The sequence below is a fragment of the Triturus cristatus genome, chromosome 8, assembly GCF_964204655.1.
Source record: "Triturus cristatus chromosome 8, aTriCri1.1, whole genome shotgun sequence".
NCBI lineage: Eukaryota > Metazoa > Chordata > Amphibia > Caudata > Salamandridae > Triturus > Triturus cristatus.
In genome coordinates this window covers 359,563,630-359,591,072 of record NC_140591.1, presented here as the reverse complement: position 1 = coordinate 359,591,072, position 27,443 = coordinate 359,563,630, and the positions used below count along the sequence as shown (strand labels likewise).

The 27,443-nt window shown below is 45.0% G+C and overlaps 1 protein-coding gene across 1 annotated transcript in view; it reads right to left on the bottom strand.

The window, feature by feature from the left end:
• RFC3 (replication factor C subunit 3) overlaps window positions 1-27,443 on the bottom strand; it is a 103,091-nt gene that overhangs the window by 11,344 nt on the left and 64,304 nt on the right. The window contains exons 4-7 of the mRNA XM_085621693.1: window positions 7,620-7,717; window positions 7,349-7,530; window positions 4,556-4,692; window positions 4,377-4,475 (exon numbers count right to left, since the gene is read on the bottom strand). Coding sequence (XP_085477819.1) covers window positions 4,377-4,475; window positions 4,556-4,692; window positions 7,349-7,530; window positions 7,620-7,717 — 516 coding nt within the window. The remainder of the gene's footprint in view (window positions 1-4,376; window positions 4,476-4,555; window positions 4,693-7,348; window positions 7,531-7,619; window positions 7,718-27,443) is intronic.

Genomic DNA, 27,443 nt, shown 5'->3' with positions numbered 1-27,443 from the left:
CTCTGCATTTGTGCCTTCCAAATGCCAGTCAATGTGCAAGAAAAAGGACATTAGAGGCATGCTCTCTGAACCACATGCTAGTAGGGATACCCGTAACATACATTCAGATGTACAAAGATAAAAACACTGCTCCTAACCTCAGTATATGGTGGACATTTCAGAAATACATAGGTTGCCTTCATAACTATTTTTCACTCTTTATATTTCACCACATGTACTGCTCTATACTTGGTACACAATGAAAAACCACTGTAAGGTGCAACTCAGTTGGTGCTTCTGGTGTACCTCAGATTCTTGGCTACATACCCTATATACCCCAGGGACCAGAAGATTCTATCAGATGCAGTAGTATAATGCTTTTGTAAATCGGCCATCGCGACAAGAAGTTACAGATGAAATGCTGTCACAAATGGCTGTCATTTTTCTACTCATTTTCAATATTGTTTTTATTTCAACAGTTATTTTATTTGAGAAAGCATTGAGGGATCGACTCAAATGATCCCTTGCTGAAACAGAATTTTGTCTGTCTACTTTTTAGAAATGTATAGCTTTCCAGGATCGCCCATGGGCTTCACAAGCTAGTAGGTTGAAAGCACAAAAGTTAGGAAAAATGGGCTACCCCTTAGAAAACTGCCCAAACTGCAGTTAAAAAAATGTTTTTAAAATTCAGCTCTGCTTGTTCTTGAAAGCTCGGAAAATGGTGATTTTAGCACAGCAAACCAAGTTGAAGCCATTTTTGTGGGAAAAAAATCCACTTTCTTGTACAACATTTTTTTCACAATACCCCCATCAGAGCCCCAAAATGAATCTATCACCCATCTTGCAGTAGGCTTGTCTACAGTCACTTCCACCAAGCAACCATCCTGTCACGTATGTGAAGTTCTTTGGTGAACTGCAGCTACCACCAAACACTTTCTAAAACCTAGAAGCAGCTTGAAGAGAATGGAAAAATATATCTCTTATTTTGATGGCTGATTGAGACCTGCACAACTCAGAGTTAGAAACTGCCCGACATTTACAGTTTCTAAAGGTGGATTTATCAGACAAAAAGCAAAAAGTCTTATAGCAGAGTAGGTTACCGTCCCTGGTTATTATTTATTATAAATGTTTGTGCTATCACACTCATGTGTAAATTCCTTCACAGGGTGAAACATATGCACAATGCCTATTGCTTAATCGGTTACATTTATATATCGGTAATAATTACACTAACGTATTAGGGGTGCAAGACCATCCAACCTACAAGTTATATGTAGGTGTGTGTAAGTAGGTTTCCTTTACTACGAAAACCCAGCAGTTTTGGTAACTGAGCCCATGTACACCTTCTTAGCTAACAGTAGATCAACCTTGATAAAAGGGACAAAGCAGATCAATTCTGCATAAGGGTAATCTTAGTATAGACTGGAACCAAACATCAAAGACACAGCTGACTGAAGATCTTGCAGGTAGAGGATCTGCTCCTCCCACAGACCAATGGATTGAGGTAGGATTTGGATCTGTATCTTGGTCATTCACAGCATGTCAAGGAGTACAACATTATCTGCTTGCTGACAAAACAAAACAGGCATAGGATACCTAAATATGAATGAGGTATGGAATCGCCCTGCCCAACATACGTCTATACTATTGGGCCTCCCAGCTCATTATAATTAATCAATGGCTACACGCAGCACAAGACGACCCGGCTCTACGAATGGATAGGCACATGCTGGGATTGAAGGGAGTCATCTGAGCCTTGTACGATAAATCCTGGAAAAATAAGCTAACGGGCCCCACAGCACACACCGTACAGATATGGTACACAGCGCAGTGCAGGCTGGGTTGGGAGGGGGTGATCACTCAGCAGACGCCGCTGTGGGTCTCCCCCAAGATAGACATGATACACCTAAGTAAAGGATTTGCGGGGTGGGACCTCATAGGCATCTCCAGGGTCGGAGACCTCTGGAAACGGGGTGGGGTGATCCCGTTTGAGCAGTTGCAGACAGAGTATCAGATGGAACGAACGGAGCGTTTCAGATTTCTGCAAATACAGCATGCACTAAGGAAAGCCATACCTAGGGGACCGCCCTACCTGAATCCTCCCCACTTGAGGATCGTTTGCTCACAGACCACCTAGCCATGAAAGCTATATCGTTGACATATCGTAAACTGGTGAACCATCAAAAAGACCCCACAGGGATCCTTAAAAGGAAGTGGGACGCAGAGGTGGGGGAAATGGACGAACAAGAGTGGCAGGAGGCGCTGGCGTCCCCACGGGAGGTGGCGATCCCATCCAAACTAAAGCTGGTGCAACTCAAAATACTACACCGGATATACTACACTAGATCCACACTTCATAAAATAGGGAGGGCTGATACTCCGCTCTGCCTACGAGGGTGCGGCCTCCAGGGCACCTTCTATCATACCATATGGGACTGCCCTGACATCACTATATACTGGAGGAAGGTTATGGCAACGGTCTCCCTGGTTACCGGTCACGATGTCCCCCCTGAGCCGCGGATGTGTTTACTGAATGTGTGGGACGCTATCGATCTTAACCACGCCGACCAAACCTTGGTGGCCATGGGACTAGCATTAGCAAAGAGGAATATTGCACAACACTGGGGGGCGCAGTCAACCCCCTCCCACGCTGGTGGTGTCGTGACCTAGATGGCGCCATGGTTGCGGAAAGGTGGTATGTAGTAACAGGGGTTGCCCCCGGAAATGGCAGCGGGTTTGGGAAAAATGGAACACATTCAGGGGTAATATATGTGAACCCCCTCTGCCGGACTCAGAGTCAGACCTGAGCGAATAGAATATGGGCATCATTACACTATAAGGGATGGTGGAACCAGGGAATGGGAAAAGCTCTACGATGCAACATGAGATGTATGAAAAGGTGGCGTATATCTGCATAACAGTACTATTAAGAATGTTACAACTTGAACAACCTGATTGCAAACTGTGTCTTGAGAGTGAAGCCTTTATTGACAAAAGGTGTACAATCACAGTTAATAAAAATTGTTTAAAAAAAAAAATATATATATATATATGAATGAGGTAAAGTTGAGCTGATGCCTTAAGTCTACTCAGTGGCGTGACAGAAGACCATTATTAAGTTGGAACCTGAACTGCTACCTTCAACTGCAGGCTTTGGACAAGTTTCAGGTGAATTTACCTTTGAACAAGAGAACTGAGTTTTGAAAATAGTATACATCACTAACTGTAGACTCCGGGAGCTTGAAAAAGAGTGGGGCCTTAAGGAATCTAGTCAAAGAGTTGAGGATAAATGAAGACCTGATTGTCTAACAGTTGCCAGAGTAGATGGAAGTTATTTTGAAGAGCTTAAGACTTGCATTGGTAATGATAGTAATACAAATATCAACTTACATATTCCTATTCAGGAAAAATTGAAGTAAGCATTCACAAGTTCACCAGGCAGAACCAATCCCTTGATTCGACCACCACTACCACCTGATATATGGTGACATTTATTCAGGTGGACAAAGAAAATCTATTCCGGTTTTAAGTTGCTAGTTTGGATGAACGCCGGTTTGTCCTCTTTTGAGTAAAAACTGTTTGGCTATCAGTCCTTCTAGCTCATCCAAGAAGAATTCAGAGGGCATGGGATACCGGGGCATTGGGAATAGCTGTATGGAAGAACAGTTGTATGATGCCTGAAACACAGAAGTCCTGAACTATTATGGTGCAGTGATGATAGAGTCTGGATACTCTCTCTCTATAGATTATCAGCTGAAGACACAATCTACAGGAGATGCTGTCCATCTTGCAGGTACGCAGACTTCCAGGCTGGAGGTAAATGCCATATTGTTTTTTAATGTAGATATTTTGGAAAACGGAGCCTTTGACCAATTTGCCTATTTTACCTCCGCAGCCTTGAATATTTAAGGAAAATGACAGTGAAAAGGCACAAGCCTGGAGTATCAAAAAAAGATTATTTTTGTTTACTTTAAACCACAGAAATCATTCCCATGATTACAATACCTAAAATGTAACTGACAGCCTTGACCTTAATCATTTCCTTAGACAGTTAAAAATACTACTATATTATAACTCAAAACAAAGGTAATAAACAGTACAAATCTGTATCAAGTTGCTGACAATTTTTCTACATGTGCTTGAAATCACAGATTAATGTGTCTGTCCTACATCCTGTGGCATAGGGCCATTAATCACGGAGTAATTTTAAGAATCCAAAACAGGTACTGTCAAATCCAAGCATAGATGAGTAGCTCTCATACAAAATGTACATTCCCACCCAAAGATGTCACCAGCAACAATTCATGGTTTTCCATTCAAGGCACCAACTTGTCATGCAGGCAATATAAATAAAGAAAATCAAAGAGAGGGAAAAATATATTATTAAACGCACCAACCTTTGTGGAGACTGCTGGCTTACTATTGCATTAGCAGTTTCTCTCAGATACACTTCCCAGTCTGTTTCTGGGATGTCTTGATCAGCCGAAAATGGATACCTACGTAGGAAGGGGATGTAGATTAAAATACAAGCAGGTCACAGTCAACACTATCGGAACTGCCTTCTTTCTGCACTTACTGTTGCACTCTGCAGGCTTCACACATCAGTAATGCTTTTCGAAGGTTTCTGCCAGATTTTTCAGCAAGGCGTCGAGCAAGGTCTTGAGGCAGAACCAGGCCCTCTTTCTTACATACACTTGACAATACCTGGCATATCTGTAAGGAAAGGGCCAATACAAACCTTAAATATATAGCTCGAAATCTATCACACACTAACTCTTATGTATAGACAGTCATGGAAGGATTAGCTTTTCAACATATAAAATGCAGACAGTTTACTTACTTCTCTGTGTTAATACATGGAACGGGACCATGGAATGCAGCTTTTTGGCAGAAACCTACCGTACATGGATCTAAGCTGTATCTTTACATACGCTGTATCATCTTTCGTCTATTTCGGTCCTTGATTCCGCTCAACTTAGTTATCGCTATATCCACCACCTCTTTGAAAATACATTTTATAAATTGGGTTCATGAACAGCCACTGCTCAACTCAAAAATGTGAAATCTACCTCAAGATGAAGTATTTCACTGAGAAATGCTTGCTATGGAAACAGTTCACTTATGGCACTTGAAAATCGTCACTGTATCATCACTACCTGTTCTATACTAAACTGTATACATTTGTACATTCTCTAGCAGCTTTATGCTTGTAGAGATTTATCATGGCAACAATCACTATCAAAAATAACAGGTCATACATAACCTGCCTATTACTCAAATCAACTATGTTAATTGTTTTGACCTACGAATGATTACATGGCAAGTGGTCCCGCTAGAGACTAGCAATGATACGCACAGTGGTCAAAAAAGCAACAAAAAAAGTTTCAATTTCCTCTAGTTTTACATCACCTTAGGTACCAAACATTTCTCTTGCTCTCGGAAAAACATTGTTAAGCCGCTTTGAGATCACAGGGAGCAACTCTCAACGTTCTGTTGGATCACCTTATATTTATGAATCCTATCCTATGCAGCTCCTCAGGACTTTGGTGCATTAAAATAAATGGTCACTAACTTGTAGTCTGGGTTGGGCATTGTATTAATCTTCATTGAAGTCAAACACTAAAATAATTTCCCACTGTTTTCGGGACCTTAGAACACCTCATCAGAAATAAATTTATTTCAGCAGCCAGGTTGAGTAGGCCTTTTGGGTATATATACGCCATATCTTTGCCAAGGCAGGAAGAGGAGAAAAAGATTTCCATGCTGACACACTGATGCGAGACGCTGAGGTTCCTGCAAGAAGACACTCCAGCTCGTAGTGGTCTGACATCCCTCGCGGGGTGTCCATCTCGAGACCAAGACGGGGTCCTACAGTCTCTCACTTCTGGTAATGGGGTTGGCTTCAGCCAAGGGGGGATTCTTGGCTCTACACCTACATACATGCTAGGTACACTTAGGTACAGCTAGTTAGGGTTGCAATGCAGGAGTACGCAATATTATGGTCATGTATTTATATACCTGCCCGTATTCATCGTTTTAGAACATTGGTAGGAATCTACCATCCTTTTATTCTGTTGGTGCTAGTAATCATTTATATCTGTTTCAGTCTTATGGTTGTTTCAGCACACCTATTTTACACTAGAATGACACTAGTTCAATAAATACTTATTGAAAAACGTCCCCACTGTTTATTCTGTGTTTCTCTCTGAGACAAAGTAAGCACGAGTGACTGTGCGAAAGGTACAGTACTGTTTTCACGATCCCTGATGGGACAGGGTTGTCATGTTCAATAGTTGCCAAGAACTATTCTCTCCTTGGTAAGAGATTTTACAGTGGCACTGTGAGCTAGCTGGTATACAGGCGAACATACCCGGTGGGGGTGTCATGAATCAGTCTGGACACCAATCCCACAGTTTATGTTGTTTAAACGCACAGATCCTATATAGGTTCATAGGAACTACACAACACACTGGGTAGCACAGGGGCGTATTCTTTGTACATTTATGAACCTTGTGAACTGTGTGCAGAACTTCTCAGCGACATAGGCAAAATAAATAGCATGTATTATAAAGTTTATTTAAAAAAAATATATACTTCGAACCAGATGTGTCACTTGAGTGAAAGGAACGATCTTTTAAGTGTGTATGAACAATGTTCACAGTCTTTATGCAGTCACTTTGAGTACTCCATGCTGTACTCTGTGGTGGGTGGAAGCAACATGTTATTGGCATCTCAAAAGAGCACTGGATAAAGCCCACTTACCAAAAGTCGATGGATGTATTTTTTGTATGAATGTTGTGGAAAAACTAGTCCAAAAAGAAAGCTCAAGACATCTGAAAGGCCAGACCTAAATGTCCACAATCAAAAACGGATTCACATTCTGCTGGTAAAACAGCATTTTTGTGCATTGAATAGCAGAATGGCAAATGCTCTATATCATTTAGCTGCAAACTAAGTTTCCTAAACCTCTATTGCAGTAACATTGCTATTTAGGCTTCATATTAAATGAGAAAGACGATAGATGCCACCCCTTTTAACTGTATCATTATTGGAGTTAGACTGTTTACACAAGAGAAAGCAAAGGAATAAAAGGAGCAATTAGTCTATAAACAGTTAAGAGCAAGATGCTAAAACACAAAAGTACGTGCATGAACATTACAAGATCAGGGGCACATAAAGGGTTGAAAACGAACAGAGAAGCTCCGTTTCAGACTGAAAATGCGTGCATCTGAACCAGAGTGCACGTGCCAGAAATTCAGATGTACAATGATTTAACTTGGAAAAAACACAAATTTATGCAGAAGCACCCAATACAATCCACTGTATATAATGAGATAACCCTTGTTCATCTGAGTATATTCAAACCTACATCTTCTATGCTGGGAGCAGGTACTCGCACGGCTAAACATCTGCTTCGGATAGGTGGAATGACCTTGGAAGTGGAATTGCAGCATAGGATCAATCTACAAGTGGACATGTACTTCTCCATAGTTCTTCTTAAAGCATGCTGAGCATCCTTGGAAAGTTTGTCAACTTCTGTTAACAGCACCACTGAAACAGAACAGTCAATGAAACAGCAAATATGAGTAAAGATATACAAGAGATACAGAGTTAAGCCCCAATAGACGATTATAACATACCTTTGAAATCTCTTTGTGTGCTTGTCTCAAGTTGCTGTGATTGCGCAACTGTCTTCAGTAGTTCTTGAATTACAACACGATCACTGTTTCCGGCATCACTGGACAAAATTATAAACACATTTTTTTTTAATTATGCGCATAAAACTCAACTCCTAGACCATCCTACGAACAAGTATACTCTGTTGTACGACTAAACAAATACAATGTTTTCTTGCACCCACAACAAACCAGCACAAGGTTTTAGGCCACGCCCCCTCTGTTTGAATGCAATGCAGGTGCTGCACTGTTTGAGCTCCACTAGACTGAAATTGCACGGTTTATTTCAAGCATCCCAGATAATCACTTTTTTTCTGCTCACCAGGTTTCAAAGTTAAGGTCACTCAAACAAAGCACTTCCCTGCATGCAATTCCCAGCCACTTTTCACTCTGACGAGTGTGTTTTGGGAGCTTCTAGTCTGGTTTGTTAGTGTATTTCTAGTCCAGTTTGGGACTGTGCTACCACCAGTCTGATCAGACTGTACCTAGGAGCACTGGCAAATCAGGTACAGTGAGCCATCAGCATCCCATTGTACACGTTAAAGTGCTTTGTCTGCAAAAGAGGTGGGCTTGGCTCACTTCATTCTCTGTCACACCATATGCCCTCTGTCAGAAGTAGCACAAGTCTGCTATTTAGCTACTTTTCCAATTACTTTTTTTTTGCAGGAAAAAGTTCCACCATTTCATTTGCATTGTTTTTTAGCAGTAATCCTGCTTTGATCACAGCAATATGAGCAGGGAGAAAAAACATAATTTTGCACGCTCTCAGCACGGTCATTATACCAGGCAGAGCAAAACTTAGTTTTGAGAAGACTGTATGGTAATCCCTATCAGTATCAATTACCTAAGTGAATATCTTAAACTAACATTCTCTTATATAAGGGTACATACGCAACATACAATCTGAGTAGTTTACAAGTCTAGACAGTGTGATGGTGCCCAAGAACTCTGTTTTTGCAACTTTTCCTCATCACAACGTTCTAATCAAATGTTATATTTAAGTGCTGGAGCTTACATTTGCTTAAAGAAGAGCTGTATGCATTAGAGTTGAGAGATTATTGCATATTTAGTAACTGTATGATAAATCTCTATATTCACAACTCTGACCTCTGCTCAATATCATCTGGTGTCTGAGCTATAAACACTCTATTAAATTGTGAAAAGGCAACAGCTGCACATTTTCTCTTACTGGATGCAACTTGGTGCCTGTATCCGATTTCAGAAATGGAACTTCTGGCCAAACGAAAGGTGTGTTTTGCTGCCCGCTGAACGAGAACATTTAGTATCCAGTATTCTTATTCACATTTGAATTGAAATCGGAGTCTAAATGCTGTAGTTAAAAAAACATACTGGCAAAATTAAGGGAATTAACCGTTTTTCATGTTTATATTTTCAATAGTCTGATAAACATTAGCCCAGTAATGATAAAAACACTAATGAGGAATAGCTCATCTTCACCAAACACACTCTTAAGTGCACGCTGTGCCTATTCACTTTCCTACATAAAATGAAATTGAGTGGCTCAAAAACAAAGCTAAATAGATAAACAGCAGTAAAATCCATCTTAAAATCCGCACATTTTCAATTAACACTGGTCATTTAATAAAGATTTTAATAAAGTTTTTTTCAGGGGTGCAGCATCATTCAGCTAGTTTGCCATATCCTTACCAATATTGTCTCATGCATACTTTGTGGGATGCCTATAATATTTCAAACTGTACACAGGTTCTCCATATATTATAGTGTTAATCCATCTTAAAAATAAATGAATTGATCACATTCCTTAACAGCGTTTGAAATAGCTTAAATTCTAGTATGCGGATTCTGTGCACTGACTGACACTTTAGTCGACATTTAGAGGTGTCTGGTACTCCCCGTTATCATGTCTGGTGTAATTGAGTGATTCAAAACAACATTCTGCACAAATAGACCCTTATAAATTGTGAGGTCTAACAAGGCATGAAGAGCACCTCTGTGCCCTGCATGTATATGGAATAAAAACATATACAAAGGTCACTGCAGAGATTCCTATGACTTATTTAATGAAATTAGATACTCCAGTCTAGACTCTAGAGGAACATCCGTTAGACATAAAGGCTTTCCCAGCATGCAGATGAATGATTTCTAGATTTATTTTTTGTCTGTAGCGGTCCTATCTCATAATGCATTTGTGTTAATTTCTTGCCTACTCTGGACAAATACCGTAGTGACGATTTCCACAGTAATAATTTCCATCCAGACTAAGGGCCACATGTATCAAGATTTGGAATAGCGATTACCCAATTGTGATTTTCAGCGAATCGCAATTAGGTATTCACAATTCCAAATAAATTAAACTCCAGGAGTTTCATTTAGCGATTCATAGGGGTTCGCAAATCTACCTACCGCCTTAATATTAATGAGTTACGTCGCAATTTGCGACCCCCTAGGAATAGCTAAAATCATGGGGATCGTGGCCTGCTGGTGTCAGCAGACCACCATGTCCGTGATTGACCACTGCCTGCTCTTAAAAAAAGTTTTCGCCACCATTCCCAAAGGGGAAGGGACCTGTTAGACCTGGCACCTTGCCGTGAGTCTCCCTTCCACTTTTTGTCGCTGTGCCTCATGTGTGTTGCTGGTGTTGGCTGCTCAGAGCACTGTGCCACTGCCAACCAGTGCCACAGTGCAAGTGCTCCCTATTTAAAATGTACATGTTGGTTGGATTTCATGATTGGCTTATTTGGTTTACTGTCAGACTCCAGTAAAGTGCACCAGGAGTGCCCAGGGCTTGTAAATACAAATGCTGCTGGTGGGCTTGCAGCACTGGTTGTGCCACCCACAGCAGCGGCCTAGTAAAATGTGTCTAAGGTCTGCCATTGCAGAACCTGCGTGCAGTCTGGTACTGTCATGCTGACTGGGCAAGTGCACCCACTTCCCAGTCCCTAAACCTTCCCTTAACTTCATATTAATCACCCCTATGGTAGGCCCAAGGGCAGGGTGCATTGTAAGCATAAGGTAGGACAAGCCCTGATGTGTGTGGCATGTCCTAATATTGAATTAGAACCATTTTCGTTTTTCACTATTGTAAGGCTACCTGATCTCCATAGGCCAGAATGGGCTGTTAGAATTGTTACATCCTATGATCCTAACAGACCCAGGAAACATGGTAGAAAATCGAGTTTAGTATGCCCGAACTCAGAATAATAATACACATCTTTTAGTAAAGTTTATTTTAATATTCTGTGTTTGCAAATACCACTTTTAGAAAGTTGGTATTTGCTTGCCTAACCATTTCAGCCCGCCTCTGCTATGATGTGTATCTGCCGGTCTGGTTTGTGTGAGTGACAGGGCTGGGGAAACCCAGAGGGGCAGGGCTAGGTAGCCTGGTGGTGAATAGAGAGATTGACATCCAGATGGGTGGGAGGAGTGCACCTGGACTCTGAATAGGGCTGTGCTCTGCCACCACAATGCTGGCTCCACCTCCTGTGGAGCGGCTGATGTCTCTGCCCTGCACCCTGAATAGAAAGGCAGAGTCATGTCAACAAAGTGCTCAAGAACTGGTTTGGACTGGGCAAAGGCCCCTTTACCCCAGAGGAACAAAGGAATTAGGGGTATAAGTATTGGGACCCTGCTCCCAAGAAATTAGATCCTGCTTGACAAGAAGAACCTCTGCCTGAGGAGAAGAAACTGGGAAAGCTGTAAGGAGGAGTACTGTACCTGACCTGGGGGATTGGCCTGCAGTGGTTGCCTTGCTGCTGAAAGGAGAGGAGAAAAGACTACAGAGACTTTAATTCAACTTGTGCTTAAAAGATCTCCAAGGGCTTGTACTGAGCTTGAACCCTGAACGAAGTCCCAGGACCAGTGGACTTCACCCCCAGCTCCCCCGAGTCTTTTGGAAGTGCCTGTTGGGCCTTCTGAGGGACTGCGTGTCGCAAGGAGCTGGAAGCGCGACTCGAGAAGGAGAAGCGTGCCGCTGTCGGAGCTGTTGTGGTCACATCTCGCAAAGGGTGTCGCCGCTGCAGCATCGCATCGAGCTGAAGCGTCTCGCATCATTCCGGAAGTGTCTCGCAACGCCGAAGAAGCGTGTCGCCATCACAGCCATCGTAGCTGACGCATTGCACCGCATCAAGAGAAGAATCTCGCATCAAGGAAGAAGCGTGTCGCCATCGCAGCCATCGTAGTTGTCGCATTGCACCGCATCAAGAAAAGCGCCTCTCATCCACGGAGAAGCGTGCCGCCGTCGGAGCTGCTGTCATCGCATCGTGTAAAGGGATGACGCCGCTGCAGCATCGCATCGAGCGGACGCGTATCGCAAACGTCGGAGAAGAGTGCCGCTGCCAAGGCCGCTGTCGTCGCATCGCGTAAAGGGGTGACGCCACTGTAGCTGATGCGTCGAGTCTTCTCGCAACATCGGAGAAGCGCAACGCATCTGGAAGATCTTCACGTCTTTATTTCTTTGCACCAAAAACGTCATCGCATCTGCATCGTTGCAACACTTTCGTTGCCCTGCGTGTCGCATCTAAGGTACATTGACTTAAAGTGTCGCATTTAAGAACTAAAGAGAACTAAGCAAACTTCTACCATCTAAGTAACAGTATTGTGTATTTTTGTCGTTTAATGGTCTTGTGGTAACTCTATATAAAGAATCCTTATTTTTAATATAAAAACCTGTGTGGTGTCCATCTGTAGTGTTGTCACTTGGTTACTGTATGTGTTCACAAATGCTTCACCTATAACGCTCTGAGATAAGCCTTGTCTGCTCGCGCCAAGCTACCTAGAGGGTGAGCAGGGGTTATTTTAGGAGTGTAACCCCTTACCCTGACTAGAGGAAAGGTTCCCTGCTTGTCACAAGTACCTACCTGTGCCAACCAGAGAACCCGGATTCTAACAATGGTGGTCAGCGGTGAGGATTCTGGACTTGCATTTGTGACTCATGTACAGTAATTGGTGAACACTACTTAGTGAGTGCAGACCTTAAACGCAACCAATACTTGTTGGTAGATTTCTTTTGGGTCTGTCTATTTTTGAGCACTGCCAAGCTTAACCATGGTGGAGAAAGCAGCATCCATAGTCTCTGTCAATACTGAATTTGAATGGGAAGAAGAGAAATTGGATAACTACACTGCAAAGCAGCTGAAATTCTTCTTCAGGAAATTTAATGTTTCTACAACTGGATGTAAAAACAAGGCAGAGTTCTACAAGGCGCTGAGGGCCTGGGTAGAAGCAAGGAATGCCACTGATGATGAGACTGCAGATGAGCAGCTGGATGGGCCAGTGGGTCCAAGAGGAAGGAGATCCCCTTCCCCTGCAGGTAGCAGTGTTTCTAGTAAAAGTTTATCTCCAGAGGAGTTGGCAGACAGGAAGGAAACCAGAGCTCATGAAATAGAGATGGCCAAACTAAATGGACAACTGGCAATGGAACAAAAAAGGCTGGAAATGGAAGAGAAAAAAAGCCAAATGGAGCATGAAATGAAAATGAGGGAGCTGGAGTTGAAAGTCCAGGGCTTGGGAAACACTCCCTCTGGTGGCAGCACACCCCCAGTGCAGGTAGAGTCCAGAGTGTACATACCCAAAGATGTAGTGAAATATTTTTTTTTAAATGATGACATAGGGCAGTGGTTCAAAGCCTACGAATTAGCCATGTCCTCCCACCGGGTCCCTGAGAAGGATTGGGGAGCGGGATTGTGGGGGCGGTTCTTGAGTGAAGGGCGGGACACACTGCTAGATTTTCCCTCAGAAGTGTATAACTCTTACCCCCATATGAAGGAAGCTTTAATGGCTAGTTATGGGTGAACCCCTGAAATGTATAGACAGAGGTTCAGGGGTTGCACTAAGATTCCCAATAGTACGTATGTGGAGTATGTGACTTTTTTGCAGAGCACTGGATGGTTGGGTGAAGGGTAGCAAGGTTGATAATTTTCAAGGGCTTCTTGATTTAATGGCATGGGAGCACTTGTCCAGTAATTGTTTTCCTGAGCTACGCCAGCACCTGATTGATAGTAGGCTGACTAACCCTAGGAAGCTTGCTGAGGAGGCGGACCGCTGGGTCAGTACCAGGGTCCACAAGGGTCCTGTGGGAGACTCCGCCAAAGGTGGGCAGGGTCCCCAGCAGAAGAGCGGGGGGGACAAGGGTAAACAGAGAGAGTTCTAGAGGAGGCCCCAAAGTAATCCCCAAGGGAACCAAGGGAAAGGTTCTCAGCCTCCCCCACCCCAGAATCCGAATGGGGCCCCGACAGGTACCCCTGTTCAAAGAGGGCCCCCAACCTGTTACAGATGTGGTGAGCTGGGTCATTTTGCCAATGATCCCAAGTGTCGCCAGTTTGGTAAACCAGCACCCCCTGGTGCAACCCCCCGGCAGACGGCTAGTGTAGCCCTGGGTGGAGAGATGGGTGTCCAAGGTGGGTGGGGTCCAGTAGAAATGTCCCTGATCTCATTAGGAGACCGTGAAGTGGTCCCCAAAACCCCGCTGCCTGAGAACACTAAAAAATACAGGCAGTGGGTGACCATAAATGGCCATAGGGTTGAAGCTCTCAGAGACACAGGAGCCAGTGTGACGGCTGTCAAGCGCCACCTGGTGTCTCAGGAGCAGGTTGTCCCAGGAGCATTCTATCCGGTTGATGCCGCCGACAACACAGAGAGTCACTGCCCGGTGGCTCAGGTTCCCTTTGAGTGGGGGAGGGGGTGGTCTCTGGTACTCTTCAGGTAGCTGTGAGGCCCGCCATGCCTGTAGACTGTCTGTTAGGGAACGATCTGGAGAGCTCACCTTGGGCTAAGGTGGAGCGGAGTGCTCACCTGGAGATGTTGGGTATGCCAGATTGGGCGTGTCTCACCACACGGTCCATGACAGCGAGTAGAGGTGCTCAAGAGGACCTGGAGCCTGAGAGGGAGGCCCAGGAACCGGCCTTAGGGAGAAGAGGCAGTGGGCGCGGGAAACCGTCCCCCGAAGTTCCCACGGTCCAGGAGGAAGTAGACCTTGAGGGGGGATGCCCTGGAACCTACAGGGGAACAGATAGCTGAACTGGGGGACCTGCCTGAGCTGACCCATTGGCAGCAAGAAGGAGGACCCTCCAGGGAGGAATTCTGCAGGGAACAGAAAGAATGCCCTTCTCTCGTGGGTATGCGGCAGCAGACTGCAGACCAGGCCAACGGTGATCAGTCTGGAACACATTTCATTTACTGGGAGAACGACCTCCTGTATTCTGAGCCTAAGGTTGCTGAGCCTGGGTCAGCCCGTGTGCTGGTGGTACCCCAGCGCTTCAGAGCCTTCCTACTGGGGCTGGCTCACGATGTGCCATTAGCAGGACATTTGGGGCAGGACAAGACCTTTGAAAGGCTTGTCACCCACTTCTTTTGGCCCCAAATGCGCAGTAGTTCAGACACTCACTGCAGGACCTGCCAGACTTGCCAGGCAAGTGGGAAGAGTGGAAGGAAGCAGAAGGCTCCACTCCAGCTATTCCCTGTGGTCGGTACCCCATTCCAGCGAGTGGGGATTGACATTGTAGGGCCACTGGACCCCAGGACAGCGATGGGCAATAGGTTCATCCTGGTCCTGGTGGACCATGCTACCCGGTACCCGGAAGCCATCCCTCCGAGGACAGTGATGGCCCCCGTGGTGGGACGTGCGCTGATGGGAATTTTCTCCTGAGTGGGATTCCCTCTAGAGGTGGTGTCTGACTGAGGTACCAATTTCATATCTAAATATATGAAATCCCTTTGGCAAGAGTGTGGGGTAACCTACAAGTTCACCACGCCTTACCACCCCCAAGGAAACGGGTTGGTTGAGAGATTCAACCGAACCCTAAAGGGCATGATAATGGGTCTTGAGGAACCTATGAGGCGTAAGTGGGACGTCCTCTTACCATGCCTTCTCTTTGCTTACAGAGAGGTGCCACAGAAGTCTCTAGGGTTCAGTCCCTTTGAGCTTCTGTACGGACACCCAGTGAGAGGACCTCTAAGTCTGGTCAAAGGAAGGCTGGGAGCAATTTCCCAGGAAACCTCCCCAGAATGTATATAGCTACATGCTGGCCTTCAGAAACCAGACTAGGCGTTTCAGGGAACTTGCTGAGGCAAACCTGGAAGCCAGCCAGGAGGAGATGAAGCGGTGGTACGACCAGAATGCCACTCTGGCAGAGCTTCAGCCTGGACAGAAGGTATGGGTCTTGGCCCCAGTGGAGCCCTGTGCGCTCCAGGATAAGTGGACCGGTCCCTTTGAGGTTGTGGAGCGCAAGAGCCCTGTCACCTATTTGGTGAACTTGCGGTCTCCAAGGAACCCCTTGAGGGTCCTTCATGTCAACCGCCTCAAGCCCCACTTGGAGAGGTCCCAAGTGGGCATGCTCTTAGCGACAGATGCTGGGATGGAGGAGGAGACCGAGCATCTTCCTGACCTCCTGTCAGCCAAGGAGCAAGATGGGTCAGTGGATGGTGTCATCCTCTCTTCCACCCTGACCCCTGAGCAACAGAACGATTGTCGCCAGTTACTGGGACAATTCTCTGACCGGTTTTCCCGGATTCCCGGTGTCACTGATTGGTGTGCCCATGATGTGGACACTGGGGGATAGTACACCTGTGCGGCACAAGGCCTACAGGGTAACTGACAGGGTAAGGGCCTGCATCAAGGAGGAGGTCTCCAAGATGTTTGCCCTTGGGGTAATTGAGTCCTCAAGCAGTCCTTGGGCCAGCCCAGTGGTCTTTGTCCCAAAGGCTGCAGCGCCAGGAGCCACACCCGAACTCCGGTTCTGTGTGGACTACAGAGGACTCAATTCGGTCACCAGGACTGACGCACACCCCATCCCCAGAGCTGATGAGCTCATAGATCGGCTAGGGGCTGCCAACTACCTCAGCACGTTTGATTTAACGTCTGGGTATTGGCAGATCGCCTTGACCGATGGGGCCAAAGAGAGGTCAGCATTTTCCACCCCTGATGGGCATTACCAGTTCCAGGTTATGCCCTTTGGGATGAAAAATGCCCCTGCCACCTTCCAGAGGTTGGTCAACCAGGTGTTGGTTGGGCTGGATTCGTTCAGTGCAGCCTACCTGGATGACATCGCAGTATTCAGCTCCACGTGGGAGGAACACCAGCGCCACCTCTGGGAAGTGTTGATGGCGCTGCGGAGGGCAGGCCTCACGATCAAGGCGAGTAAGTGCCAGATCGGGCAGGGTTCAGTGGTGTACTTGGGGCACCAAGTTGGGAGTGGCCAGGTGGCACCCTTTCAACCCAAGATAGAAACCATCCTGAATTGGGAGTCGCCCAAAACCCAGACAGAGGTGAGAGCCTTCCTAGGTCTCACCGGGTATTACAGGAGGTTTGTCAAGGGGTATGGCCCGTGCTTTTGGCTCCCAACTTCTCCAAAGAGTTTATCGTTCAGACAGACGCTTCAGAGCATGGTGTGGGGGCTGTTCTTTCACAGATTAATGAAGAGGGCCTAGATCAACCTGTAGCCTTTATTAGCAGGAGGTTACTACCACGGGAACAGAAATGGAGTGCTATTGAGCGTGCGGCATTTGCTGTGGTCTGGGCGCTGAAGAAGCTAAGACCCTACCTGTTTGGGTCTCACTTCCGGGTTCAGACAGACCACAGGCCCCTCAGATGGTTGATGCATATGAGGGGTGAGAATCCAAAGCTGTTGAGGTGGTCCATTTCCCTACAGGGTATGGATTTCATGGTGGAACATCGCCCTGGTACAGATCATGCCAATGCTGACGGTCTGTCCAGATTTTTCCGCCTTAGTGATGAGGAACTCCCTGGGGTAGGGTAGTTCCCCCCACTTTTCAGCTGGAGGGGACACGTGTTAGACCTGGCACCTTGGCGTGAGTCTCCCTTCCACTTTTTGTCGCTGTGCCTCATGTGTTTTGCTGGTGTTGGCTGCTCAGAGCACTGTGCCACTGCCAACCAGTGCCACAGTGCAAGTGCTCCCTATTTAAAATGTATATGTTGGTTGGATTCCACGATTGGCTTATTTGGTTTACTGTCAGACCCCAGTAAAGTGCACCAGGAGCGCTCAGGGCTTGTAAATACAAATGCTGCTGGTGGGCTTGCAGCACTGGTTGTGCCACCCACAGCAGCGGCCTAGTAAAATGTGTCTAAGGTCTGCCATTGCAGAACCTGCGTGCAGTCTGGTACTGTCATGCTGACTGGGCAAGTGCACCCACTTCCCAGTCCCTAAACCTTCCCTTAACTTCATATTAGTCACCCCTATGGTAGGCCCAAGGGCAGGGTGCATTGTAAGCATAAGGTAGGACAAGCCCTGATATGTGTAGCATGTCCTAATAGTGAATTACAGCCATTTTCGTTTTTCACTATTGTAAGGCTACCTGTTCTCCATAGGCCAGAATGGGCTGTTAGAATTGTAACATTCTATGATCCTAACAGACCCAGGGAACATGGTAGAATATAGAGTTTAGTATGCCTGAACTCAGAATAATAAAATACATCTTTTAGTAAAGTTTATTTTAATATTCTGTGTTTGCAAATACCACTTTTAGAAAGTTGGTATTTGCTTGCCTAACCATTTCAGCATGCCTCTGCTATGATGTGCATCTGCCTGTCTGGTTTGTGTGAGTGACAGGGCTGGGGAAACCCAGAAGAGCAGGGCTAGGTAGCCTGGTGGTGAATAGAGAGATTGACATCCAGATGGGTGGGAGGAGTGCACCTGGACTCTGAATAGGGCTGTGCTCTGCCACCACAATGCTGGCTCCACCTCCTGTGGAGCGGCTGATGTCTCTGCCTGCACCCTGAATAGAAAGGCAGAGTCATGTCAACAAAGTGCTCAAGAACTGGTTTGGACTGGGCTAAGGCCCCTCTACCCCAGAGGAACAAAGGAATTAGGGGTATTAGTATTGGGACCCTGTTCCCAAGAAATTAGATCCTGCTTGACAAGAAAAACCTCAGCCTGAGGAGAAGGAACTGGGAAAGCTGCAAGGAGGAGTACTGTCCCTGACCTGGGGGATTGGCCTGCAGTGGTTGCCTTGCTGCTGAAAGGAGAGGAGAAAAGACTACAAAGACTTTAATTCAACTTGTGCTTAAAAGATCTCCAAGGGCTTGTACTGAGCTTGCACCCTGAACGAAGTCCCAGGACCAGTGGACTTCACCCCCAGCTCCCCAGAGTCATTTGGAAGTGCCTGCTGCTGTTGTTGGGCCTTCTGAGGGACTGCGTGTCGCAAGGAGCTGGAAGCGCGACTCGAGAAGGAGAAGCGTGCCGCTGTCGGAGCTGTTGTCGTCGCATCTCGCAAAGGGTGTCGCCGCTGCAGCATCGCATCGAGCGGAAGCATCTGGCATCATTCCGGAAGTGTCTCGCAATGCCGAAGAAGCGTGTCGCCATCGCAGCCATCGTAGCTGACGCATTGCACCGCATCAAGAGAAGAATCTCGTATCGAGGAAGAAGCGTGTCGCCATCGCAGCCATCGTAGTTGTCGCATTGCACCGCATCAAGAAAAGCGCCTCGCATCCACGGAGAAGCGTGCCGCTGTCGGAGCGGCTGTTGTTGCATCGCGTAAAGGGGTGATGCCGCTGCAGCATCGCATCGAGCGGAAGCGTCTCGCAAACGTCGGAGAAGAGTGCCGCTGCCAAGGCTGCTGTCGTCGCATCGCGTAAAGGGGTGACGCCGCTGTAGCTGACGCATCGAGTCTTCTCGCAACATCGGAGAAGCGCAACGCATTTGGAAGATCTTCATGTCTTTATTTCTTTGCACCAAAAACTTCATCGCATCTGCATCGTTGCAACACTTTTGTTGCCCTGCGTGTCGCATCTAAGGTACATTGACTTAAAGTTTCGCATTTAAGAACTAAAGAGAACTAAGCAAACTTCTACCATCTAAGTAACAGTATTGTGTATTTTTGTCGTTTAATGGTCTTGTGGTAACTCTATATAAAAAATCCTTATTTTTAATATAAAAACCTGTGTGGTGTCCATCTGTAGTGTTGTCACTTGGTTACTGTATGTGTTCACAAATGCTTAACCTAGAACGCTCTAAGATAAGCCTTGTCTGCTCGCGCCAAGCTACCTAGAGGGTGAGCAGGGGTAATTTTAGGAGTGTAACCCCTTACCCTGACTAGAGGAAAGGTTCCCTGATTGTCACAAGTACCTACCTGTGCCAACCAGAGAACCCGGATTCTAACAGGACCCCTTTAAATTTGCAAATGGGGGATCACCAACTTGAAGTTGGTGGTAAATTGGGAATGTTTTGCGAATGCATTGACGGTTACAAAACATTCATGCATACCTTTATCATTCGGTATTTGAAAGGGATGCCCTAAATACGCCCCTCCCAAATACCGAATTGCTAACCCATTTTGCGATTCAGTAGCAGGTTACTGACTTGCAAAATAGGGTTTGTTAAATGTACAAAGCCTTTTTGCGTTTGCAAAAAAGCCGATTCTGGGAATCGGCCCGTTTGCAAACGCAAAAAATGTTTGGTACATGCTGCCCAAAATTTACCTTTTTTTTACTGTTTTGAATCATGGAGTTATGGCACTGCTGTGCTTCGAGATCTGGTTACTTGGACTAAATATAATAATACATCTATAAAACTTTTGCAGATCTAATATTGCCAGATTTACATGTGGTATTCCACTAATTCACAGACTGCACGTTCTCTGCTTTATTTAAAAATGCCATCATCACTCAACCTGCACATCAAATTTCAGACTCATTGATCAATCAAATCAGATCTGGAAACAGAATCTGGGCAAACTGATTTGCCAGCAAATACAAGCAGGTGTACATCTGTGCCATGTCTTACCTGCATACAGACTAGGCACCACCAAGGGCATTCTTGGCTCTGGATCAGAGAAGGAAGTGGATTATTTTCAATGCCTATTGGTCAAGGTGATGAAAGTGTGTGATTCTGATTTTAAATTTATTAAAGTGGTGTAAGCAATGGTCTTCTGGTGCATGTGAACAGCGTCAATTCACTGACATTTACGACATTTTGAAAAATAAGGCAGAGTTGTCTACATTAACCCTTGCTCTTCTTGCTTGCATTATGAGATGTGGTAAAGCGAAGAGAGACGATTTTTAGCTGTATTATACTGGACAACAGTAAAGCCAAGCCATCAGCTTATATCAATTATGTTTTCCTGTACAGTTAACATCCAGAATATTGAATTCTAGCCCTTTCAGCTAGAATGTAGGAGGTAAGCCTTCCTGTCATGAGTTATTGGTACAACTTTTCCCCTTGAAGTCACACTTTATTCCACGTGCATAGGAAAAAATGTGAGCTCTCTGCCTCCAATTGTGTGTTCAGAACATATAATGGAGAAATCTTGGCGTATTAACACAAAAAATATGGAATGGTAGATCAACCATAATTTGGTTGCAGGAAAAGTTGACTATGTTGTATCCTAATGAGGTGAATGAAGGAGTTTTCAGTTATGTAGGGTGCTCTGTGGAATAAACTGCCTTGTGGTGCCATTCAAAGACTAGATGTTGAAGAGGTGACTTTGGGCAGAGCTGTGGAAAAAAGGATATAGAGAAAGCTTTAGACATTAGGTCGGTAACTCCCTAAGGCATTTCTGTCTGATACACCAATGCAAAGATAGGGCATCAATAGGGAGTCATGGTCTATAGTATCAACTAAAGAGGCACTGAGAAAGCAATCCGAAAAAAGTGAGACAGGACATTATGCTATTGTGGGGAAGTGGAAGGCTACGAGTACACACCCATTAAGAGGTGTAGGGTTTGTTAAATGTGACAATTACAGATGGGCAAACAATGAAAAGACGAAGCATGGTCCCTTTGAGACTGTAGACATGTTGGCTGGCTTTCTTCTTTTTCAGACGCAGTACACTTTTGACATGTTTGCTGTATAGAACCACAAGCCCAAAATCAAGAATATGCAGTGTCTCTGCTATGATACCTAATAGGGTAAAATACAGCCACGATCTAATGCCGCAGAATGTATTGAAAACAACAATTCTGGACAACTGCATTTATTTGTGAGATGAGGGATCCGTTATAATGAGATGCAATTTGGATTTCTTTACCTTTCATTTAGGAAGAACAGAAGGCTTAAGCAGTTGATTGACCCCCAAGGCTATCTCAGTTCTGCCTAGTTTAATTGCTCCCAGTCAATCAGGTTTTAAAAACAAATAATAAAAAAAAAACATGTAGACTTAGATGAAGTGTGAGGAATTGGTCGGTGGGAAGGGGGTGGGACATTAAGATGAGAATCATCAGTCTATGAAGGGAAAGGGTTATCACGAGCATTGGGTAAGACAGGGTAAAGAGAGATAATGAAGAGCCTGAAAGGGGAGACTGGAATAGAAAGGAGCACAGCTGGATATTGTACAATCCGTGAGGCAGCACAAAACCCATAGGGAGGCTAACTCTAAATCTCTAGCCAGAAGTGTGTGGGAAGGGGGGAGGGGAATACACGTGACCTCATGGTTAATGGTGGTGTGATTTTTATTTTTTTTAAATTGAAATCAAAGTATCAGCACGGAATATCAACAAAAGGTTCACAGTTCTAAACCTTCCAACAAGAAGTCGAAGCAATGCAAAACAGAGAAAGAAGTTGGAATGAAAAAGCAGGTTGAGAGGTGACATTTAGGGGCGCCCAGCGTGAGAAGTTAATTCTATATAACTAATTTTTAATTAGAAAAGGGTGCTAGAGCAAGAAGAAAACAGAACAAAACTGAGAAAATGATTTAAATCATAGAAGCTTTCATGTTAATAAAACAAATGAAGGTGCGACTATACATACAATCTTCTGCTACAATACAGAGGTTGGCTATTTTCAATGCTGAACATATCACAGAGGATAGCTAGTGAGGCTGAGGGCTAGGAAGTATATCTATTTGCATTACTCATGGTAAAGCAGACTGGAGACCAATGTGGTTCTAGGTTAGGGCAGAGGATATTGAAATAACCACTAGTAGGGCAGTGACATCTCCAGCATACAAAGACCGGGCTTAGTGTAGCTGAATGGAAACAAGCAGCTGTCCAGTGCCAGGAATGCAATGTGTTAAAGTGTGTGAACTGATGTCTGGCCTCTCACAAGCACTCATCACGTAACCTCAATATTTCTCACTAGTGTTCTTCTGGTTGTTCCTAGGGGATTGCTGCCAAGATGCTTAAGTCAGATCTTTTAAGTGGCGTTCGGGTTAGTTGAAAGCCTTAAGGAAGAGAGACATCATGGTTTAGTTGATTTTTGGGGTTAAGTTTTCCCGAGTTTTCTACATCCTTGAAGAGCTTGTAAAGCTCAGACGGGAGCATTCTCAATCTTATAATAGTTTACAGAAGAGTAGGTCAGATGGGGCACTCGCTGTGGTCATGTTCTTAATGACTTTGGCTACTTTCTACTAACAAATGTGTACTTTCAGAGCTTGACAGTCCTCTTTGAGCGGACTTGGCATTTTATAGATTCAGGAAATGCCATCTTACTTTCCATAATATCCTTGAGATATGAATGACAGTCAGCTAAAAAAGTAGCAAATGTTTATAAAGTGGATACCTCTGTAGTTGTCAAAGATCATTGTATACCACCAAAATCAATGACCCAATCTCAACGATGCAGCTGGACAGCTAAAGTATGGCATTTTCACCTTGCTCAAAGGGTCTCCCTTAAAGTCCCAGATGTAATATTTCGCATGTCACGTCATTAAAGTGCTGCATTCAACTTTTGTTGACTCCAGTCTGGATAGTAGTTCTTTGTAGGGGTTTGTAGCATAGTGCTTGGCTAAATCTTGGATCCCATAATATCTGTTTTTCCCATTTCCCCAGGGGATATGCCCAAATCCTTCAGCACAGCCCTCCTTGAGTAGACCTTACCATTCTCTTACTTTCTTGGTCTGATGTCACAGATTCTTCGATCTCATCAATAAATTCATATATATTGATCTACAGAGCTACCTTCTACCTCCAGCAACTTATATTTGGATGAATTCCCTCACCACCTTTTCATTGGCAGGGAGACATGTCCCACATCAAGAATAAAAATGGATCTGAAGTTCCTCTTTTCTGGTACTGAGCAGCAATGGGAGGATTTAGGCAGTAGGAACGCCAAGAAAGGTCCTGGTGTATGTTCTATGGATGCATAAAACAAACTGTTACTATCTTGTGTGGATGGGTAAATCTCCACATTTTTTTTTCTTTTTGAACTTTATTTTCCATTTTCCAGCTTAATACATCATGGTAACATGCATATGGTTATTCACTGTTTTGTAAAAGATTACAATCAATGCACATGTAGTATAACATCAACTAGCAATATCTATTCTATCATGGCTCGTATCAATCGAAAAGATATTAGCAACAGCCAGTGGAATACTGATCAATCAAACACAGTACAAGGCCCCTCCCCCATCCGTGAATAGTAGCGTACATTTAATCATCAATGAATATATAGACCCATCTCAGCCCCGCAAATCTAGGAGCCTTCTCACCGCATACGCAGATTCGACAAATCTTGGCGAGTGGGTGTTTTAAATATCGGGTAGTGGGGAACTCCAGTACCCTCTGACCGACCCCGGCAGAGACAATGCCCTGTTCCAGCAAGGAATCAGAGGCGTGCTGAATGGATGACACATATGACCGGTAAGGTCCCCATATGTCCCTGGGACGGGAAGAGCTGGGCAGTGTACTGGAATACACTTCACTGTTTGTATTGCAATAAGCTAAACTAGACAGCCAGCTCTGTAAAGTGGGTACTGTTCTACGACCCCAGTGAATAGCAATTTCCCTTTTGGCAAGTAGAAGGCAGAGGGATGAGAATGTTCTAATTGTTTTGGGGAAGTTTACAACATATCCCATCAGCGCGATCTCTGGAGTGGGGATGAGTGGAAATTTGATCATGTCACCAAGTGTTTTGTGTACCTTTTCCCAATAAGGCTGCAATGCATGGTAGGTCCAGGTAAGGTGTGCAAAATTTGCGTGTGGGGCTTCGCATTTGCGGCAGGTGTGAGGTCTGGTCGGATCTAACCTATGGGCTTTGGCCGGTGTGATGAAAATTCTACATAGAAATTTAAAATGCAGCAGTTTGTGCTTACTGTTGAGGGAAACGTCCTTCGTGACCGAACAGCACTTCACCCACTGATCAGTGATGGGGCGGCCTAGATCACTCTCCCAATCCTTGCGTATCTTATTGTCGCTGTGTGAAGTGCGTCCTGAGGCGGAAAGCCGGGACTGTATGCTGTTTGTAAAGATTGTCATCGCTGCATTTTAAATTCACTGTATATACTCTTGGGCACATAGACTGCTTTCTTTTTAATCCTAAACCATTGGGAGTTACCGCTTCTTTATACCGCCACTTGGTGCTTACCTGCTTAGGCTTCTTGCTCCTTAGCAGCTGAGTAGACGCTGTTGGGGTGTGACTCGCCTCTGCTTCCGCCATCTTGGGGGTGAATCTTAACAGAGGTCCAGTCTTCAGCCCCTCCCTCGCACTACAGCATAAAATGGCCCCCCTCTATAGGGAGCGCAGCGGGCGCGCCGGCGGCGCGCCAAAGGCAAGCCCGTCTGCGCCCGTCCGCGCCAGATCCGCACCTAGCGCCAGAGACCCTGGCCTATTTAATTCTACCCAGCTTCGCCAATACTCTAATACCCAACTGTTAGAACTGAATCAGTTCCGCTGCACTCGGATGCAAACGATAAATGAAGCCGACCTCCCTTCTTCATTTAGCTGTGACTCCTGTGAACGACTAAGGTTTAATAACCCCCCGCCTCAACCTTGCAATCTTAGTACCCCACCTGATTGTTTCGATACCTACACCTGCCCACAGCCCAAAATTAACGGCTACTGTGGAATCAGCCGCCCGACGTGCCGGAATAGCTCTTTAAAGTGTATTTTGTTGAACACCAGATCCATGCCGAAACAAACATGAAATTTCTACTCTCATCACAGATCACACTATAGATCTGATGTTTCTAACAGAAACATGGGCATCTGAAATCTCAGGACCAGACTGGAATGATGCAGTTCCGGAAGGATACCTGGTAGAGTTCTTAAATAGGTCAGGAGCAGTGGGAGGTGGCATTGGGATTATTTATAAATCCCATTTAAAGTACTCTCACTATCAGAACCGGGTCTAGAAGCAGAAGCCATGAGCTTCAAAATCAAAAGCAACAACTGCCTAATATTCACAGGCCTCCTTGTGTATCGCCTCCCCGGATTGAGAGCACCATTCACTACGGCATTGCTCACTTTTCTTGAATCCACATCGGATTCTGCTTCTTACACTATCTTGGGTGATTTTAACTTTCACTTAGAAGCAAATAATGACTCTGAATCAGCCACCTTAATAGACAATTTTCTCAGTTTTGGCATTAATCAGTTAATATCGGGCCCTACCCACACGGCGGGCCACACTCTTGATGGCATTTTTACCAACAATAGCCATATTAATGTCACCTCGATTTTAGCAGTCCCTTGGTCGGATCACAGTGCCATCTTTTTTAACTTACCTCAAAATAACCTGTCTAATCATCAAAGAGGCTGTTCACTTCCTGAAAAAACCCACCCATGGAATAAACTTGAACCCATCAGCCTAGCTGACACACTCTCGAATAATCCCCCCCCCCCCCCCTTGGTTCTGGTAACACTAATAAGGGAGCAATTGAATTTCAAAATTGGATCAGTCAGGCAGTTAATCAGCTGGCGCCTGCTGAAATAAAAAAAGCAAGAAGGCGATCTGCAACTGAACTGTGGTATTCCGCAGAGGTGAAACATATAAAAATGAAATGTCGACGACTTGAGCGGTTGTGGCGTTCGGATTATAGTACCCTAAACAAATCCGTATACACAAAAGCCCTACAAGAGTACAAGTCAGCAATAATTCAGGCCAAGTCAGTATATTTCACAAATAAAATTCAGACAGCCTCTAATACTACCAGAGAGCTATTTAAAACGGTTACGCATCTGACCAAGACCCCCCGTGATACTGTTTTTAATCCTGATCAGAACTTCGTTACCAATATTGCAACCTTCTTTCAGCAAAAGGTGCAGAATGTGTACGATGATCTGAGCTCATCTGCACTGATTATACCCAATAACTACAAAGACACTGTCCACCTGACAGGGCCTACCTATCCTTGTTTTCCGCTGCTAGAGGAAACTCGGGTGGCAGATTTAATTGTACAGATGAAGTCAGGGTCCCCATTAGATCCATGCCCGCCACGCATTCTACACCTGATTCCACAGACGGTGGCAGCTGTTCTGACCCCTCTACTAAATAACATCATTTCGTCTGGTGATTTCCCCAAATGCTGGAAAAAAGCATGTATTCGTCCGATCCTCAAGAAGGACTCATTAGATCCAACGGTACTTAAGAACTACCGGCCAATATCCTGCCTGCCCCTGCCAGCTAAAATTCTTGAAAAAACTATGAATCAAGAAATGATGAAATATGTTGACCAAAACAAGCTCCTGGATCCCTCTCAACATGGATTTCGTCCCTTTCACTCAACAGAGACCGCTCTTATCATGGCCACTGAAAACATTCGAATGAAAATGGACGAGGGCAGCAGAACAGCCCTGATCCTACTAGATCTTACAGCGGCATTCGATACCGTCAACCATTCAATCCTATTAAACAGATTAAAAACTCTAGGATTTACTGGAACGGCTCTTGCTCTGTTAACTTCCTTCTTGGACTCTCGAATCCAACAGGTATTTTGGGAAGGTCTACAATCTGATGAATTTTCCCTTCCTGGCAGGGTCCCTCAGGGCTCGGCATTATTGCCCACCCTTTTTAACCTATATGTCACTCCTTTAGCTGCCCTAATTCAATCTCATGGCCTACAATTAGTGTCCTACGCCGACGACACTCAAATTGTAGTGTCAGTATCCCAGACCATCGAAGCCACGGCAGAACGATTCA